The sequence below is a fragment of the Argiope bruennichi genome, chromosome 10 (genome assembly GCF_947563725.1).
Source record: "Argiope bruennichi chromosome 10, qqArgBrue1.1, whole genome shotgun sequence".
Taxonomy (NCBI): domain Eukaryota; kingdom Metazoa; phylum Arthropoda; class Arachnida; order Araneae; family Araneidae; genus Argiope; species Argiope bruennichi.
In genome coordinates, this window is record NC_079160.1 from 53,154,198 (window position 1) to 53,175,884 (window position 21,687).

The 21,687-nt window shown below is 27.5% G+C and overlaps 1 protein-coding gene and 1 non-coding gene across 4 annotated transcripts in view; both read right to left on the reverse strand.

The window, feature by feature from the left end:
- The window catches only part of LOC129988012 (ras-responsive element-binding protein 1-like), a 41,680-nt gene that overhangs the window by 7,226 nt on the left and 12,767 nt on the right, over positions 1-21,687 (reverse strand). The window contains exons 1-2 of one of the 3 annotated variants that reach the window (XM_056096084.1): positions 9,550-9,629; positions 2,140-2,355 (exon numbers count right to left, since the gene is read on the reverse strand). Coding sequence is in view for 2 of the 3 variants with exons in the window: in XM_056096083.1 (XP_055952058.1) it covers positions 2,140-2,355; position 6,919 (217 nt within the window). In the remaining variant the exon portion in view is untranslated. Of the gene's footprint in view, positions 1-2,139; positions 2,356-6,918; positions 7,022-9,549; positions 9,630-21,687 lie in introns of those variants that run through there. The other 2 variants (XM_056096083.1, XM_056096081.1) reach the window with 2 other exon arrangements.
- LOC129989543 (U6atac minor spliceosomal RNA) lies at positions 4,171-4,293 on the reverse strand. The gene has a single exon (XR_008785805.1). It is a non-coding gene; the product is annotated as a U6atac minor spliceosomal RNA (small nuclear RNA).

The window sequence follows — 21,687 nt, forward strand, 5'->3', positions numbered from 1 at the left end:
TGTTGAAGTAGTTAGTCAGAATATCTATATTAATATTCAGAATAAAGCATTTAAATGTATGACAACAAAAAATAAAACTCCAAGTCAAGTCTATGAACATGAAGATTGACTGGAAATTATGATTAGTTGTCCAAAATTTTACACTCTTTAATGAGAATTAAATCTTTTTTTTTCTCCCTACTGTCAAATTGAGTGATTAATAGAACAGGTGATGCATTAATTGTACAATGTACATGCAAAATATATACAATTAAAAGTTTAACCCAAGAACTAAACTTTACATCATTTTGTCACATTTATTGCTTGTAGTATTTTTTGAAAACTGAGAGAAAAAGTAAATAAAATTTTTTATTAATCTATTTTGAAAGTGGCAGAATTATATTAAATTACAAAAATGTTTACTTATTTTTAGAAAGAAAAATATTATTTTAACGCGTATCTTTTACTTTTTTTTTCTCTAATTATAGCAAATGAAATTAAACACTCTTTCACAAATAATTTGGTCAGAAAAGATATACACATATTAGGACTATATAGGATGCCATCAACGACCATCCACAGATACAGAGCTTTTGATTGTACAAGTATCTTTGAAGTGACCTTCAAAAGGTCTAAACTTCATAACTTGCTTACTTTTAATCATAGAAGAATGGGAGACTTTTTTTTTTTTAAACATTGTAGTATATTAGTAATAATGTGACTAAATATCCTTAATAAGTGTGGGAGACAGCATAAAAATTTATGAAAATTTTTCAGCAGTAATATTTATTGACTCAAACATTGTGAAACATAGCATTACACATTACTTAAACTATTTTTCTGATTATTGATGGAATATGCCTGTTTCTGACAATTTAGAAATTATATATAAAAAATATAACAGCAACTTTCATTTGTAAAATAATAATACTATTCCTTCAACTTTCCAACAAAAAAATCAATTTAAAAGTATGGAAAGTTTTAGCTTTATTAAAAAATACATTTGTTACATATTTGTAAAATGTTATAGAAAAGGCAAAAATTTTTAATATTAAAATTTTGTTTTTATACAGATGAAAATAATTAATCCATTTTAATTTGATAAAAAAGATCAAAACGGATTATTAAATACCACATATTTACAAAAAGTTATTACTACCCTATTTGTAAAACTTTCTTTTTACTATGTGCTAATATTGCAGTTTTTTTTTTATTTTCTAAAATAATAAATTTTATTAATGATAACTTAAACAAGCATAGATATTAAAAATACATTTAGATTTCTCTCTAGTTTTACATCAATAAGAGATTTGACTTCATTTCTCATTATTGTATTACAAAGAGAACATTAAAAAATTATACTACTTTACACCTAATGCCTTTGTGAGTAATGAAATACAAATATATACATTCAGTATTGGAGCTTTTTCAAATAACCAATTCACCAACAAATGATCGATTACAATGCAAACATATAATAATATTTGAATTAATGTAAATCCCTTTTTGGAAGAGTTGTTTTATAGTAATATTTACAAATTGTTGTTTGACAGAATGACAACAGAATATTTAAAGTCAAATTTAGATTAAGTTAACAAAATAATTGATTCTAAAATTGTGTGTATTTAATTGACTATTTTGATGAATTAAAGCACTTATAAACTATAAAAAATCATCTAAACATTTTTTATTACTTCTTTTTTAAATTTTTAATTTAAACAAAAACATCTAAGACAAGTTGAACAGTTTAATTTATGTCCTATGATGCATTCTGTCCAATGATCTCATTGTCTTTTGACTAAAAAAGAAAACAATACCAGAAATTTTAAATTGCCATAAAAACTACTTTTACAATTTCATTGATTTCTTTTTTTTCTTACATAATTTTATAGAAACGTTCATTTCTAATGGTATTTTTCTCTATAGTTTCCTCTTGGGAAAACTTTCTTCATATGAGGAAACAGAAATACTATACTTGATGCTAAGTGCATAAAAATCACATTTCTTTAAGGAGAAAAGTTCAAACAAAATTATAAAATTGAACTAAAAAGAGTATTAAAAATATACTCTAGGTAAATATTAGAAAAAAAAATCGAATTGAGTGTTCTCTTTTTATAGTTTATTTTTACTAATCATAAAATTTCTGTCATATATACATACCATGTTCAACTTCATTTAAAGAAACTTTATCAGGCACTTCTACAATAACTTCAGGAACTTTGACTTCTACTTCTTCCTCGGATGATTTCTCCTTTTTTATTTTTTTCAGAATAGGTTTTGCTTTCACAGCTTGCTTTAAAACTCTCTTTTTCTTTTTTAGTTGGGGTTTCTTTATCACTCGTTTACTGACAAATTTAACTTTTGTTTTAGAAGCCACTGCAAAAGAAAATTGTAAGTTATATAATAAGTTAAATAATAGTTTTAAATAAGATTGCAACAATATGCATGATAATTACAAGTTTCAGAAGGAAAAAAAAAAAAAAAAATACATTAATGCAGATTTAAACAAGTACGAAAAACAATAAAAAACCTGTCTGCTAAACAAAAAATTTGGCAAATATTTACAAAAAAGACCAATTTCGTTTATCGGCCAATGGCATTTTCTGAACCCACCATATCCACATTCTCACAAAAGATATAATTTTTTAATAAATAAACTAATTAAAATTCGAACTTCTAGCTCGAAATATTGTAGCATAATAATGCTCCAGCTTTATTCATCTATTTTTATGTTACCTTAAAAATTTAATCATTATTTATAATGTGCGCACAAAAACATATTTTATATCGTTGTAAGGCGAGTATGTATAAATCTTATAAAATGTAAAAATGACGATAGTTTTTTAATTAAAATTTTTAAGTACCACTTATTATTCAGGAGGTAAATATTTGCTAAGTTACCTAGTTCTAAACCAATAACCTGCCCTATAAACCATTTAGAGCTCCCGCGTCACACATGTTGCAATTTACACACATATCAGCCTATAAATATTAAAATGTTAACATTATTTTTTCAGTCTCGGTGGGTTCTAAAATGTTAATTGGTATCAAATATTCGAATTTCAAGTGATTTCAAATTTACGTAATTTACCAAATTTCAAGACCAAATTTTTTTATGTTACATAATTATAATTTTTTATAAGCAAAAATAAAAAACGTATAGCCACAACTCCCCCCCCCTTTTTATATACTTTTAGCAGAATGAAATTCAAAAGATGTATTCAAAGATTGCTATCAAATATTCGAATTTCAAGTGATTTCAAATTTATGTAATTTATCAAATTTCAAGACCAAATTTTTTTATGTTACATAATTATAATTTTTTATAAGCAAAAATAAAAAACGTATAGCCACAACCCCCCCTCCCCCTTTTTATATACTTTTAGCAGAATGAAATTCAAAAGATATAATATAGGCGACAATGGCTATTTAAACAATACGCATGGGAAAATATGTCTACGTAAAAATGCGTAAATACGTCTATTAAATATAAATTTGGGATATATTTACAATAGTTTTTAAAAAACAAAACAACAAATTTCTTTTAATAGAAACCCCCACCCCTAACCTTATAATCAAAAGAGTCCTGCCAAAAATTCAGTTCGGAAAAGAATATATATGTATATATAATCTATTAAGAAGAAACTCCAAAATTGAAATTTCCAATAGATATAGATTTTGTACGTTTCATATAGTTTTAGAACTTACATAAAGGTATTAATGTAGAAGACAAAATGATAATGTTTCCCACATTATTTGGATGCCGGATTCTGTGTGGCAATAACAAATGAACATTCACAGAATAGAAAAGCTAATATTTTATTGATGTTACTGATCCATACATAATGACTAACATTTGAAAAGTTAATACATTCCTATATTTTGGGAACTATTTGTCAGATTTATAGATATTTTTTTTTTGTGTGTGTGTGTGTGTGTGTAAATGAGTTTAAATGCAGTATTCTAAATAAATGATCCGATTTATTTTTATTTTTAATTTTATATATAATTTTATTTCAAAATCAAAAATTAAGCAGAAAATATAAAATCATTTAATAAATTCTAAAGAATACTATAATAAATCCGTTCGTAAATAATTAAATCGAATAGTATTCTTGAGAACATTAAGCAAAGAATATTTCTAACTACACTTCTTAATTCAATCCTTTAGAAGAATATTTATGTGAAATAATAACAAACTGCCTTGAAAGAAGTAGGCCGCCTGTGCCTTAACCGAATATGTGTGTTACAGGCCCAGAGGCTATTCCGTCTTTGTCGAGGAGAGTGCTAACCTTCTGTCCTTTCATATATCACAACAAACTGCCTTGTCGGACTCACAAAAAATTAATATTTCTAATAATTTGGGCACCTGCCATAAAAAGTTCCAGTTTAATTCGTTTTGATAATTAGAATGTTTCAGCATTTTGAAATTTTTAAATATGTTAGTAATCACATTTAAACGTTAAAACAATCAGTAAGTAAAAAAAAAAAAAATTAAATATTTATTTGAAGCATAAGTATTAATAACATACGTTTTTTTTTTTTTTTTTTTTTTTTTACTTAAACATTAATTTCTTCGGATTCCTTATAATATATGGGAAAATCAATTTAAATAATGTTGTTCTCAAAAACTTTACAAACTTTAGCAAAAAACGTTAAATGTATATGAAAAAAAAAAAAAAAAAAAAAAAAAAACATGTGGAGTTTTTACAAAGACAACAATCTGTACAGAATTATTTGATGTTTCAAAATTAATAGCCATCAACATTAGCTAAATCATAATTATGCTCTGCTTTTCTGAAACATTTGTTTAATGGAAAAAGCTAATACTCTTGAAATCAAACACATCACGCTAATTACTATGGCAACCGAAAAACGCGCGAAGCTCATCTGATAAGGAGCAGACAGTAAAAATACTTCAAGTTAAAATGCATTGCAAAAACTGAACTAGAATAATACTTCTATCAAACTGCAGAAGTTTCCAAATTTATCAAGTATCAGCTTTTAATAGTTCTTTTCATGGTAATATTTATCACATTGCTCGATTCAATTTAGTAAATCAAAGATTAAATAAATTAAAATTAGGGGGAAAGTAAACACAGGATACGTCATTTATCCTAAAAAATACTTGATAAGTATACAAAGCAAATTATTTCGGAGTGTCTGACATATATACTCGTTCAATAAATAAAAATCAGTTAATTAAATTCGAAACTATATATCAAGCAAAATTTTTATGCTTTTTATATATATTGGCAATAAAACTTAAATGCATTATTTATATATATATATATATATATATATATATATATATATATATATATATATATATATATATATATATATATATATATATATATATATATATATATATATATATCAATTTTATTTTCCTACTTAATGAATTTTTTTTATTTTACTAACTTACTAATTTTTACTAACTTTAAATTGTCTAATGATGAATAAATAGTTTTCCAAAGTCTTCGCCACTTTGCTTTAATTTTTATAATAGAAGTTAAATCAAAAGTTTTTTCTTTGCAATAAATATAAAATATATATAATAAAAACAAATATAATTATTATCGCTTAACATTATTTACTAATCACATCAGCGATTTTTGGAAATAAATTCTATAGCAAATGCTGAAAGGGCTAATTAGATTAAACCAACTTTTGTACCATAAATACTATGCCTTTTATTGCGATCCTAAATTACCAGACAAATATGCATAGAAATATCTAAAGATTTAAAATTTTCAACAAGATATTACAAAAGCAATAGAATGGTTTCTTGAAAAAAATTATTTCATTAAATTTAACAAATCCTTTATTTATTTATTTATTATTTTTTTTGAGTCGGGGCAATTCCATGTTTGCATATAATTAAGTCAAGTTAAATAAGTACATAATTAATAAAATCAATTCCTTATTTTCTTTCTTTTTTTTCGAATATTTCCAAACTTAGTGGTTTTTCCCAGACTATGACTATTTATTTAGAAATGAAGGTAGAAAGATAAAAATAAGCCACTCCGCTATCCATCGTTGCTCTAGGTCAATAATCCGCAAAATAATCGCCGAAAAGGAAAAATAATACCAATTTAGCTGGATGTCGCGAGACGCAACGAAAGGTTGCTATGCTTACTGAAAAATTAATAACATGGAAGACAGGATTCTTGGTTTATTTCAAAAGAGCAAACGCCATGAAAATTGGAATAAAAGATTAATAATAATTTAATTAAAAAGGAAAACAATAAGGCAAAAAAAAAAAATATTTTTCAAGAAAAAATGATAGAATTATCACCATCTCAGTTAAAAGTGAGAATTCGAAGAACGATATAAAAATGTCAGTACACCGATTTTTTAAAAAAAGTTACATTGTATTAAAAATTACATTTAATATAATTGGTAGTTTGAAAAAAAAATTTTTTTACACAAACGTGTTTGAATTCTTGCAACACATATCCTGTAATTAAAAAATGTGAAACTCATTTGTATTATCGAATAATAATGAAATAATAAAGAGCACTTATAACAATTAAACAAAACTTTTTTTCTTTAAAACTGTGCCTTTGATTTTTTAAACATATTTAAACAAATTCCGCATTTTAAAAGCAATAAAATTAAAATAAAGTATCCTTTAATTGAATGTCGCACGATACTGATTTTTGCGAATAAAATAAATTAGGAATTCAAGTTAGCTATAAAAAAATGAAAATGGTGATTTAATTAAAATTGAACAGCAAGAATAACGTTATTTTACTCCAACGTCAAGTAAACGAAAGGCAATAATAAGCCTTTAACATAATTGAAATATTCGATTCTAAGCAACACTATATAAATAAGAATATTTCTCTTGTTACAAAAACGGAATTACTGCCACACATCAAATTAGTTTATGTATAGCTAAAATAGCAGACGACATGATTAGCAAACACTAACTCTTAGAATACTACGACAAATCCAAACTCAATCCTTGTTGTATAACTCCAAAATCATTAAAATCACTACAGCAACAAAGTCGCCCGTGCTTACGAAAAGTCTATTACACTGTGCTGCGCAGCTGGCTTTTCCTTCCTTTACTTTCCCTCTTGCGAAAGTTCAGACTCCTGCCTCTGGATGCGGGTGATTTCTCACCTGTTTAGTCACTTCACAATTCGAGTAGTTGAGTGGAGCACCGTATTAAATCATAAGAACAACAAGTCATGCTAACTTTCAGGTAAATACAAAGTCTTTGGACTATAGCCAGTATACAAGAATTTCATTTTTTTTCATTATATTCTATTCAATAAATTAAATAGATATCTTTATAAAAAAAGTGTAAAAAATTCGTTATTCTAAGTTATTTAAAAAATGTGAAGGAATATCGTTCATTATATTGGTTGGTTATCATAAAGCCGATTATTTAAATAAAAATTTAATTGTACTTAAAGCAAAAATGTGTCAGATAAGGCGGGAAAAACTTTATTTAAAAAAAAATAATCTAAATTCTTTTTTAAGCTTAACTAAAAAAAAAAAAAAAAAAAAAATTAAGCACTATTGCTAACCATTTCGATTAGAAGCTTTATATTTATCCATCAACGCTCATATTATTCAAGTAGAACTAAAATAGTTCAAATAATTAAATAATACTATTTCCAGGGTCCGACTTATCCTAATTAGCCCCCCCCCCTCCATGCTTCACTACTTCATTATAGATATCTAACAAGAAAATTGACTAGAACCTAAATAGCTATAAAGTAAAAAAAAAGTTCATTAAAGGAGGAAACATAAAATAACCTTTCTATTCGATTTGGGCGCCCCCTCTGATGTGGGGGCCGGGGCAACTTCCCCGTACGTCCCTCCCTTAGTCAGGCTCTGGCTATTTCGGAATATATTTATTAAAACTACTAAGCTAAGAAGGTCTTTAAAAATACTAAAACTTAAATACTTTTTTCTGAAAAGAAATTAATTAAACTTGTTTATGGTAAGAAATATTTTGCAGACAAAAGATGGGGGAAAAATACTCTTTACAATTTTTCAAAATTCTTATCAAAATTGCATTAAAAATGCCCGATATATTTTATATTTAATCTTCGACATAACAATGTATATCAAAACGAACATCACTTAAAATCCATTCGTATACACAGAAGCGATAATACAAAAACGTAAATCTACATATTGTTAAAAAAAAAATTAAACATACCATTGATGACAATCATCGGCCATCAAGGTTGTGATTTCATTTAAGGATAAGATTTAAAAATTATATTAGGTCATGAATTAACACATAAGCATTTAAACTTTAGATTAAAATTATACGTTCACACGCACTTCCAATAATAATAATAAAAAAATTTAAAAAAATGCTTTGTAGTAACACAATTGCAAGAGGGGGTGGGGCAAATCAAGCTTTGGTCTCTAAATCAAATTCTTCTGAAAACGAGGCTATTCTACGATAAGATAAATGAAAATGGAGAGAAACTCCTCAATGATCAAGATGCTTTTAATACAGAATAAAGAAACACAAAGTTTTATGCAATAGAGCAGATGTTTTTAGAAAAATATTAATTTCGAAAAACATCATGCTCTACTGCTAAACGAAATCGATAAGCCATCTTGACTTTTTTCTTCTAATAATCAGAGTATAAACTTTGTTGTTATCAATACAAATTTGGTTTTGATTGGTCATTACAAACTTTGGCACATTCTTTCCAAGAAAGCTAAAAACGAAACAAATCTGAGCAGATGCCAAAGTCCAATTAAGAAAAAAAAAAAAAAATCTCGACAAGGGGAAACTTTATAAACTTGATCTGAAGACATTTCTACTCCTCTTTTTCGCTTTCAAACTGCTCTACAAGTAAAGAAGCAGTATTAACCGTATATATTCTCTCTTGCATAAAACTTTGATTATCAAAATAAGTACGGAAACGATTTAAACTTATACCACTATTTTTTTCCTGGGCTTTTTGATCTCTCTAAAGATACAATAAGAAAAGAAATGAGAAAAGACCGTAAATAAATACCTGCAACTCAATTTTTTTTTATCCATAAAAAGGATAGACTTAAAAAATATTTTTTGATTTATTTTTTTTCAAGCGGTAACGAATTTTACGGAAAACAAAATAATGAACCTCAAATGAGCAAATTCTATATAAATCTTCCAGGATAGCACGATTTTTTTTATCAACAATATACTCTTTCCTTATTATAGACTATCAAAACAAAAATATTTTTTCTGCATTTACAAATCACAAGTATTGATCAAATTAACAATACAACACAGTCATTCATTTGTTTTCTCTATTATCTAACAAGGCAACAGTTTCTGTTTTGAGCATGTGCACCATTTTGACATAACTAAAAATTATAAATCATTTCAAATGTTCATAAACAATAAATAATTTTCGCATGGAATATACAGGATTTTAATTCATAAGCTTAAAATTATGATAATCTCGATGCGCGCAATGAGGAACTGTTAAATAACAAATGATAAGTGAAAGGCTAAAAACAAGAGATGAGGCTGGAAAGTAAGTATTACGTGATAAAAGAATCATTCCACCTCCCCAAAACAATACAAATATTTACCTGAGTTGAGGCTGCCAGAGGCATGCAGCGCGGGACCTTTGAAGTGAGTGGGACGGACTCTTAGTGGCGGATCGCGCACTGACTCATTTACCTGGCTTTTTGCGAGGCAGGGTACAAAAGCGAAAATAAAATACTAATCAAAAAAGCCGAAAGAAAGGAAGGGCTGTATCCATGGTTACCATCCAGTACACAGACGGACGTGCACCTCAGATGCCGCAGATCAACGGATCAATGAGATGACTTTACCTGAGTGCGTTATCCAAGCCTCAGGTGACAGCCGCCGGTAGCCCCGAGCGACAATCAATAAGCTTAGAGAGATGGGCTGCGCCCTGGCGCCTATGGTAATGGTCAGGGGGGTCTTTCAAAATCCCCCTCTCTCCCTTCTTTCAGTTGGGAAAGCCGAGTGGGAGGGGGGGGAAAAAGGTAGAATCTGACTTATCCGGAATTGGAAATGAGATCGAAGAAGCCTTTTAACACGGTTCGTAGATGGAAGGTTCAGAGTAGAAGGCTAACGTTCTTTTCATAGAAATACAAATTTGAAGAGTTGTATGACTGAAGAGAGCGAGATATACAAAATGAAGGAATGGCTTAAAATTTATTAGTAAGACTTATGGTGATGAAAATAGGTTTTTTTTCCACACAGCAGAAGAGCTAATGTATGAAGTTCTTTTCAAAAATAAGTTTGTTAGCTCTGAGCTTCGAAATATGCAAAATGAATATAAATGGACCACTAAGACATACGGCAGCAGAAAATTCAGAAATGTAAAATTTCCATTTGAGATAAAAAAAATGGTTAGGTAAAACACGAAGAAATCGCAATTATAAATGTATATTTGTTTTAAATTGTATGGCTAATAGAGATATAAAAACAAACATGTTATTACTCTATCAAAATAACGATGTATTTTCATTTCGAGGATTCGTAAAATATTTAAGAAACGTGAAAGCAAATAATGACAATCATAGTGATGTTTTAGATTGAACGGATTTTATAAACATTATTTAGAGAAACGGAAGAGTGTGTTCCCCTAAAATTATTTGATTTAAAAATTAAACTATACGCTTTACAAAACTGCTCCCATTCATTCTAATTTCCTTTCTATTTTCAAAAATTAAAAAATTCCAAATAATGCAGCAAAATAACCTTGTTCTTATAACAACGACATGCTTATATTAAGAAAATTCGTAAAGTATTGAGAAAACATTAAAAAAAAATATTAAGACAACAATAATATGATATCGCTAATAAATAATTTTTTTCAAATGATAACTGACTTTAATATAACATTTCCTTTAAAAAATGAACGATTCATTCATTCATAAAAGAAAAAAGTTAATTTTTCTTTTCAAACAATGTTTCTTCTTTCAATTCCTGCTTATTCCAACACAATTTCCTTGGGGTTTTTGTTTGTTTGTTTTTTAATTTATTTATTAAGAACATCAAAAGTATTTATAACAGTATAGATAATACGAAACATCTAATAATCAATATTCCATCATTACCATAGTTTTTCATTAATGCAAAATAAATAAAGGACACCCCAGAAGGCACAGCAATCCATGCAAGCCTTCTGAACCAAAAAGGCTTAATCATCTGCCTGAGATATGATCCTCAGTCAATTAATGAGCAGCATCCTCCTGCGATGTTTCTCCAAGCTAATAGTCACGCAACACGGAAGTATTGGGCTATTAATAAACATCCAACTTCTTTCTCCCGTTTCCAAACTTTCGACATAACTCCGGTTTCCAAAGATATTGCTCAATCACATTCGGACAGTTTTCCTCAAAGCGATGACGCACGGAGAGGAAAGAGGTGTGACGGTCGAAGTGAAGAAACCTTTGCCGCTGCCACTTCTTTCGACTTCTGATTCATAATCGAAATAATTTGCATAAAAAAAATATACTGAAGAAAATGGCACGACCAAAGATACAACTTCATAGCGATTGAATGGATTATAGCTATTTTCAATTCAAAATGAATTAATGACATTCCTATCAAAAAGCTTACATATTTTCTGATTAATTTGTTCCTTTACTGTTTTATTTTACATTACAAGTAAGTTTTCATCTTCCAATTGATAAGTTATATTTCAATCAGTAAACAAGCACAAGAAAATTCTGTAGTTCAAAATAAATAAGTAAAAAAATAAAACAATATCAAAAATAAACAACAAAGCTTATCCATCTTTTCTCCCTCTCGAGGAAAATGTCTTGCACTATATTTTGAATAAATATTCCATTATTTTTTACTAGGTTAATGCTATTAAAATTCATAACGCTATCTCTATAAATACGTGCAGACGATTTTTTTCTTGAATTAATATTCTGCTTAAGAGCAGTTTAACTACCATGAACACAATGTGTTGTTTTTAACTTTTGAAAAACTTTGTTTATACGTGCTGAAAATCTTTCAAATGTTTTGAAGAAGTGTTTAGGCATTGATGTTAAAATATGAGTAAGCGAATTTGAATTACTATTAAGATAAAATTAAAATGCCTACTTATTCTTTTTAAATATTACTGAATGATTGTTCGTTCTTCTCTTAAAAGATTATATTAGGAAATATGAATCTTTATGCAGTACCGAAAATATTCCATAAGTGAATTCATATTCATTATAATTCTGAATTATCAAAAATAATTCATTTGAATAAATAAATTAATTATTTATATAATATTATATAGTGTTTCCTAAAATATGAAAAGGAAAACCGGAAAAAAAAATTAAGTAGAATGCTGGATAATGTCGATTGCTTTTTTTAATAATTTTTTTTTTTTTGACATGGTAGAAATTTTGCCACTAAATACATACAAGAAAATAACGTTTTCTAGTTTAGTAAACAACTAGTCTTGAAAACCCGAATTAATTAAAATATGCTTCTAAAATCTTAGTCTAATCAATTTAGATCGAGAAATGACTCATTACATAGCAATTCAAATTTAATATGAAAAAAATTCTAGATCAGAATCTAAATGAAAAAAAAAAAATTACTTTTTTCGAATAAGAATAGTAAATGTTCATTTATTGCATACTTTAAGAGAGTAAACCTTTAAAATTCTAGCAAAAGAATCTCTTTCTTCCCTACAATTTCTAATAATTCAAAACAGTTGAAGGCTTTTAATGTATTTATTCTCAGCTTTTGTTTTCAATATAAAAAAATTACGCAGGTACGCTTGATATGAAATGTATGTTGACAAACTAAACAACAGAAAGCAAAACATTCGAGATAAAATGATAATATTATTTGCAATTCAGTTAAAATTTTACACATATCTGAAAGAATTTATTCCAACTCAATTTCATAGGCAAATTCATACAGCAAGTTTTCGGATTATCGACGCTTCACTAAAATCACGAATATTTAGCATTAGTAATAAGCTTTCATGTCTTATCTAGCCAGCTTAGTTCATCTTATCTAATCAGTTGATGTCGATGCAAAATAAGCTGAACTAAAAATAGGATAAAATTCCATGAGCTCAAAAATCCTTTTTCCAGTTTTTAATTTTTTCAATAGAACAGCTACGGAAAGCCCGATAGACTTCCTAATTTACAGAACAAGTAACAATTATTCAACATCAAAACCAAAGACGCATTTTCTTATTTACAAATTAATCGGACATTTGAATGATTATCAGTAAGCGACTGCTTGATACAACCTTTTAATTCAATCCGCCATTTCGGAGGATTTTTATGTATGAGGATAATTGAGTTTTAGCCTAAAGCCGCGATCTAAACTTTCTTAAAAATTTACTGATTTTATTTTAATTTTGAAACAAAAAAAGTATTTAATTATAAATTTAAATATGTCTAAAGTACAAGATTAGGACTTATAATGAGAGAACTGCTGATTTGGTAATGTTATTTAAAGCTGCATATCCACTAAAAAAAATACTTAGACAATCAATGGAAAAATAATAAACTTTTATGGGTAGTAATAGTTACTTCTCTTGAAAAATTACTTCTTGAACTGTTACTTTTCTCAATGAAAGAAATAACTGTACGCTAGAGCATCAGTTTTAATGATTTAACGGTACAAGTATGTACTACATAAAAGTATGATCTTTTTCTTTTTTTTTTTTTTAGTTTTATATGTTATATTACAATTTTAAAAGTTTAATGTTGTTATTTTTAAATAATGTTGAGAATTATTTCTTATATTTTTATATATATTGATATCTATCTCGTAAATGTTAACACAAAAATATCGTGGGTTATTTGCTTTATTGAGAACAAAATTTTTTTTTACAAGTGTGTCCCTTGTTATTGCTATGAATTTTTATTCTAAACTTATGTGTAAAACGAAAGTAAAACACAATAGTAAATGCGTTTACATATAAAATTATGCAGCAAAAAAAAAGCATATAAAATTTAAAAAAAAATGTTATGGAATATGGTGGAAAAAAAATCCAAAATTGTTCAGATCAAAAAAAAAAAAAAAAAAAAATGTTCCACCATTTTATTAGATGAGTATTTTCGTTGAGCCATATATGTTCTACTTTCTAATAACGATTCTGAGAATAGCCAAATTACTCTATGATGTTCAAATTTGTTAAGATGGCCCTTACAAGGCCATTGCAGTTCCCACCAGAAAATTCTACCAAGGTATCCTCTTTTTTCAGTTGAAAAATATATATATGTATATAAAATATAGATAATCTTTAAAAAAAGTATATTCATTTCTTAAAAAAAAAAAAAAAAAAAAAAAATCAATAAGCAGAGAAATCAAAACTGCGAAATAAGAGAATTTTGCGTTCATAATAATGTAAATAAGGGCAACTAATGCCTTATTTACTTTTCAATATAATATTTTATTTCATTAATGAGCAAGATACAACTCCTATTTCCAGCGAAGCCTTAGAAATCCAAATGTCAGTCTAACCCCGTCTTAAAACACATTTTTTTTTTTAAATCTCGGGTTTGTCCAGCTCTTGTCATCAAACAAGTACACAATGCATTTTCCCTCCCAGAAGGTTCACCCACTCACGGAAATTTCCAACCTCTTTCAATTTAGACCAACGAGGAATTCTGCCCAAGCAACACCACGCAGCGTGCAGGCAAGAAGATCCCATTTTTCCGCTGCCCACGGGTGGGGAAACTGCGAGGGAGATGGAGATGAGGTGGCGGATCGATTTAACAATCCGATGAAGTGAATCTGCATCGACGCCAGTGGCATGGAAACGGACGTTCGTGACACGGATACCCGCGAATCGGTAACAAACATACACAAAATCTCGCGTCGATCACTCAATAATACAATCACTCCCTAATTTTCTTTCGACACATGACCATGGAGGGAGATAAAAATAATGATAAAAACAAAGTCTGGTTTTCTTGCGGTAATGACGAGGAGACACGTTAGAATCCATTTGACTAAGAGGAATCGGGCGACTTCACTTTTAATAGGCCTCCTCCGACTACTAGATAAGGTTGCCCTTCCTCCGCATCAGGTGTTTCAGATACCATATGGAAAGCGGAGGGGGAAAAAAAGCAGTTTTCTTAAAAAAGCATCGTGCAATAAGTTTTTTTTTTTTTTTTTTTTTTTTTTTTTTTTTTTGCAATCTGTTTCCGTGGCAACCGAATACACGAACTGAGCTTCAGCTTATTAATTTATTGGTTCGTTTTCATTTTAATCTGAAGGAAAAATATTACATCGCTTCTTATTAAAGCTTGCTTTTTATTATATCCGTAATTTAAAACATTATTCACAATAGAAATTTGCTGCTAAAAACTATGTTTAATTTTCGAAATTGTTGATTTTTGAAGTTTAGCAATCGAACCGTTTACAAAAAGGAAAGATTACAAATTCGAGTCGTTAAACCACTACAAATTTAATTTTGACTCCAAAGGAAATTGTTTCATGTTAAATTTGCTTGCTTTTAAAATTATTTTAACTGTATAAAATAAAACCGAGACTAGGAAAAAAAAATATCCGATATGTTTAAGCTATTTATTCGTTAGAAAAACAGAAATTTAATTAATAAAGAATTCTTAAGCTTTAAAATTTCAGTGAAATCCTATTTATCGTTTTTTATATTTGTATTCATATTCTATAATTTTAAATTATACATTGAATACACTCTCCCTGGCTACGGTTTCTAAATTTATGTTATTAATTTCTGAGCATCGAATCAGACTTTGTTCCAAAGAAAAACAGATTATAAGTATGCTTAAAAATATGAAAAAAATCATTTTGATAAACCAAGTAATTAGATGCACAGTACAATTTTTAAAATAAACTGTTTTGAAAAGATTATGGTCTAATGTGGGAAAGGAGATGATCAAATGTATTGCTCTTTCTTCATTTATTTTTTAAAAAAATATTTATTTGAGATAATTTTGAATCATTTTCAATAATTCTTGCAATGAAAGTAAATGAAAATGGAAGACACACTTCACTGCCAGTTCAAGTGACACAATAAAGAGAAATAAAAATTTTAAATAAAGGATGAAAATTGGAAAAAAAGGGTTGATTGCGTTTCTGTCTCCTGTTGCTTAAGTTGAAGCAAAAGGAACGTCCAATTAGAAAAAGAAGACGAATATATAAATTACCACATTATGTAATGTAATAGTATAAATAGTACTATATTTACTTGAATCTTTATTTACTTTTTTCTGCGCAAACAGTCAACAGAAATTGCATAGATTTCGCTGATGTTTTTTTTTTTAAATCATAGAATATCGGAGAGACATATCTTGAAACTTTAATTTCTATCTGAATAGCTTTTAAGCTTTCTGATTTTAATTTTTAGGCTCTTTACCTTTTCAATTTTATTTTGTACGCAGATAAAAAAAATGTAATAGTAAGATGGGATAGGCTATCGGTGTTTTTTAATCAGGCAATTTTATTATTCTGTCTTAAATTCAATTTAAGAGGATATTTTTAAATATAAACTTCATAAGATGTAACCAATCGAAATTTCAACATAATATGAATAAAGAAAAAGTTGCAAAAATCAGAGGAAAAAGAAAATGAAACGAAGGACAAAATAATTACACTGTCAGTAATGAAGATGATCAAGTGAAACGTTTCAAATGCATCATGTCAATTCAATTTTGAACTTACCGAGCAATTTGAAGGAAAACCATAAAACAATGTACAATTAGGTATTTGAAAGAATAACCAGATACTTTTATTTGAATGTAATGTTACTTGAATTGATTTCAACAGAAAGTCAAATTAATGTGCAAATATTATTTAGATATGCTTACAATATAAAATAAACAAAAAAAAATCGGTTAATATTGCATTTGTAGTAAGAATTACATGTCACACTTAACTTGATATCAGAGGCACATTTCATTTAATGCTGGATGTAATGTAAAGTAATATTCTTGAAAAATGGAAAACTAAGCCGGTATAACAAATATTTAAATAAACAATAAAAAACAAAATCTTTTGAGACATAAGTCAATAAAATTTACATCAGAATGTTAGAAGCTGTTAGATTTAATCAAAATGTGCCAGAATAAGAGTTTTCAAATATATATATATATTTCTGATTTCCAAGTAATAAAAAAAATAATAATTTGTTATTAAAAATAATAATATTAGAAAGACTAAAAAAAAAAATCGTCTGTTTTTACAAAACTTCTATTTGTTACTTTGACATTTTGACTATTAACACTAAATTAAAATGTTCTTGTCAACAGTAATACTTATTTAGAAACCCTTTCATAACTATTTAGTAGTTATCATAAATAATCGACAGAAAAGGAAAATGAAATCTCTCTTAAAAAAAAAAAATACGATTACATCCACAGATTAACAGCACACTTTTCTGATAGCATTTAGAGAGAACTAGAACGAACAAAAACAAAATTTTCTAGAAGGAGGGGAACGTTCTTTTATTTTTAACAAAATCTTCTCGTAGCCTTAGTTACGAACAGAATACACAAAACAGAAGAATCCAGTAAAGATCATTTTCCCCTCCCTAATTACACAAAACAAAGATGCCTATCTCTGAAATAAACAAAATTGCAATTTATTTTCATATCATCGACTTTGAACGCATAATTGACTTCGAACAAAAAATTAAGTTAAGAGAATTCAAGATACTTCTTTCCCCTTTCGAATTGCTCACTTTCGCCGAGTCAAGTAGCAGGGGAATGTCCAGCAGCAGAATCAATATTTCTTCTTCAGGCAATCAGCATCCATTTCTAACAGTCCACTTGTTGCCATGACAACAATAAGGCAACATAGAAAGGGAAGTTGGAACGTATTTTTTGGCACCTTTATCGCTGTTTCTTAAGGGTTCTGCTTCTCATAAAACGGTTAATGCCATTATAATGATTCTTAAGAACTTAATATTTATTAAAATAACTGCTAAACGACATCCAAATTTGGTAACAATTTAGAAAAAAAAAAAAAAAAAAAAAATGGCCAGTCACAATCTGAATGCCGAAGATAAACTCATCTGATTATTAAAGTAAACACAACGAGCACGATTTCTATACTACCATTTTCTTCCAATCATTTATTATTTGCATAAACAGGACATATACATCTTCGATTTATTTACTCATTATCATTAACATGCCTCAAACGATTGCTTTATCCATTGTTATTTTCAGATAATATCATAGTGATAAAAGCCTGCTCTTTAAATATTTACTAGAAGAAAATGTTTTAACCGACATTATTCATAGACAGATATCGTTACAATATAGTTAACAATTTTTAAATTTTATCTTTTGGGTAGTTTTCTTCCATAAACTAGTAAGGAACGTAGTTAATCAGAAAATCATTAAACAGTTATTTCTAAAACATACTTTGAAAATTTACTTTATAAGAATAAATAAAAGAATCAAACAAGACTGAAGATGCTAGCTATTCAAATTTCTTAAATACTTCATGGAATTCTGTAAAACATAAATGATTCGTTATAGTTTATAATTGTTATTTTATTAAGGTAGAAATAATTCTAACTTTTTTTCTAATTAGTGGTGAAAAAGTGGGCGGAATGAAATATGAAAGTACGTCTTTTTTTCATCCCCTTCTTTTCTCTCTTTCTTTGCTTTCTCTCTCTCTCTCTCTCTCTTTTTTTTTCTTATGAACTTTAAAATGGTGCAAAAATAGTTTTTGTTTTGGATATTATCATAAAACATTAAAATTTTGATAAAATTTTAATGAAAAATTTAATTAAAGTTAAAAAAATCTTTCTTAGAAAACAGTTACTATCCAAGAAAGAACTACAGTACAGAAATTTGGTCTCTCTAGGTCCAACAAACTACCTACTGAGAGTTTTGCACAGTAACTCATTTCGTAATTTATGAATAGTATTCCACAGCTTATAAATATTATTATATAAAATTATTATTTCGACAAGAAAAATTATATTCATCGATATAATAAACACAATTTTTTTAAAAATAATTTTCACAAATGAAAATATATATATATATAAAATAATAAAGAATAATAATTCATTTCAACATGCAACAAATGTATTTAGCGATGTTGTTTTGCAAAATCAAAATACTTATCGAAATATTTTGAGCCAAAAAGTTATCTTAAAAGACAAATATCGTTACCGAAAATAATTTTTAACTGATTTAGCTCATGAAAACCAGCTGAACACAGTTCTTTCACAGCTGACTGATAACAGATCTTTCGTTGAGATCATTACTCGTTATACAAGAAATTAAAATATCCCGCTTGTAGATAAGATACAAATGTAGTACGAATTTTCGCTTTTTATTTGAGTTGCTAAACAATGTATCTTTACCATCATCGTCATTTTCATGCAATTTTTTGTAAACACATAACGGCTTAAACTGAATAATTCAGATATGATATACGATATCTTTAACTAAAAAAGCAATTTTTAGCAAAAATTCGAGGGGGCATAGTTGGAATAATATAAAAAATTATATAGAGTTGTATCCAAATGACCATTCGACTAATACATTTACCCTATAAGTACGTCTCTTCAGTTTATTAATTATTTTATTTAACCAGCACACTTGTAGGATTTCTTGAACTTAGCGATTCTTATGCTCCTACATTGTTACTGCTGAAAATAATTAAACACTGCAATTACTATTACTTAGTAAATTTGGAAGCACTATTTTAAATTGAACAATAATTAAAATTAACAGCAAACTTAACTTTATTTGTTAGTTCAGTTAGAATTTACAAAGTTAAAAAAAAATTAATTAAAGGAAGAGGAGAAGTAACTTTAAATAGTTTGTTCATTATTACTTTGCTTTCCGTAAGCGCTTTTCTGGTACTATATCCATTATTTGTCTTTATAACCATTCTGACTCACAAAAATTATGGAAAAAAAAGTAAATAAAAAGGTATCGTTTTTTTAAAAATTATAATTAAATAAGTCTATAAATTCCTGAGTAAAAATATTCGATGAATGCAAATCAATCGCAAACTTTTGGATATAATCTATATATTTTTAAGAGACATGTTCAATTAGCCATATTTTTTTTATCCTTTGCATAATAACTTTTAATATCTTTTTACTATAAGATATACTAAAAACTTTTAATGCATATAATTGAATGTCCTTTAACTTGTTTGAATCTTACTCATTCATACTCGTAGACGGATTCGAACGAATTTTAGTACACAGGTTGTTAGCAACTAGAAGTATGAACTGTAAAATGAAAAAGTTTCTAGACCCCTTTGAAGGGAGAGAGGTGGAGGTTTAAAAGATTTTAGGTTTTTTTTCCACGTTACCTTTTGACTAAAACATCGCACAAAAAACATTATTACAGCAAATTAAAATTCAAAAAAATTCGCTTTATATTTATTCGAATCGATGTCGCTATAAAGTGATATCAATTTCATTGCCTTTAAATTTTAATACTTGTCTGATTTTTAATCAATTTTTTTTCAAAATTAATTTAAATATGAAAATTAATTTTAAAATTTATTTATCATTAAAAATGAGATAAATCTTTTCTTTTAGCTATTCATTTCCTAACTATAGACTTTGGCTCTTTTTTCAACTTAATGATATCTAATGTTTAGGACGTTTCGTTTTTGCTCTTGTTAACCATTGTTGTCGTATTACTAGTTCAAAACCTAAGAATCCAGTTTTAAATATTTGATTGCAAATTATAAAAAATTTGAATAATGAAGCTTCTCAAATGGAACAGATACGAATGCGGATTATAAAACCTGCACCAAGTCAAAAATATTTCCCAAAAATTAAATATATGCATAACCAAAAATAATTTCTAAATGAATTTTTATTTATAAACATTACATTCCTCAACGGGCACGTCGCAATTTTATTTTGCTCCGTGAATATTACTTACTTACTTATCGGAATTTTGAATTGTTGGAATTCTCCTTTTAATAACAATTTATATTAAGGTGCGTTAAATCATACTATTATCCTAGATCAAAGAGCTTGCCTTCTCTTAACATTGTTAACCTTTGTAAATAAAATTTGAACGCTTAGAAAAAGTCTGTATGAACCTAGAAATCCAATATTTTGCCAGAGACTAGTTATAAATTATGAATTCCAAGCAGTCTCTATAAATAAGATAATAATTAATAACAGCTTAATAATTGGTAAATAATGGTTTAAAACTTCTTAAGGGATTGAATATAAAAACTGTACGACGTAAAAGTATTTTGTGTTTTGCTTTTTTTTACCATATTGAACAAATAAATACAAACGACACCGCTATTACAGCGGCCAGATTTTAAGATAAATCAATGTAAGTTTCAAAAAAAAAAATTATAATCGGAAATTAAAAGTGAGAAATAAATGCAATTCTTTTAAAATCTTGAATATCTCTATTACAAAATGATCATTCTTATTCACGTTTGTCGAAACTTTTATCAATTATTCACTTTCATTTATTATTTTCTTCAGTTTGCTTTTTAATTAATAATAATATTTTTCAAATCATTCATCACGAACATTTCTGTTTAGCTTTACGCAAACAATATTAGACTGTTTTTGCCCTTTCAAAGAGACAGAGGAAAAATGGTATAAACTGGGAAGCTAAATGTAAATGGCGTTAAACCACTTATATTAATTACCAATATTAAAAAAATATAAACAATTGGGAAACGTGAGAGGACTAATACTATGTTTAAGAGAGTAACGAAAGCCAAGGCTCTTAGTCTTATCTGCTTAACAACGTCACTGGCGTCAAAGCAGGAAAATT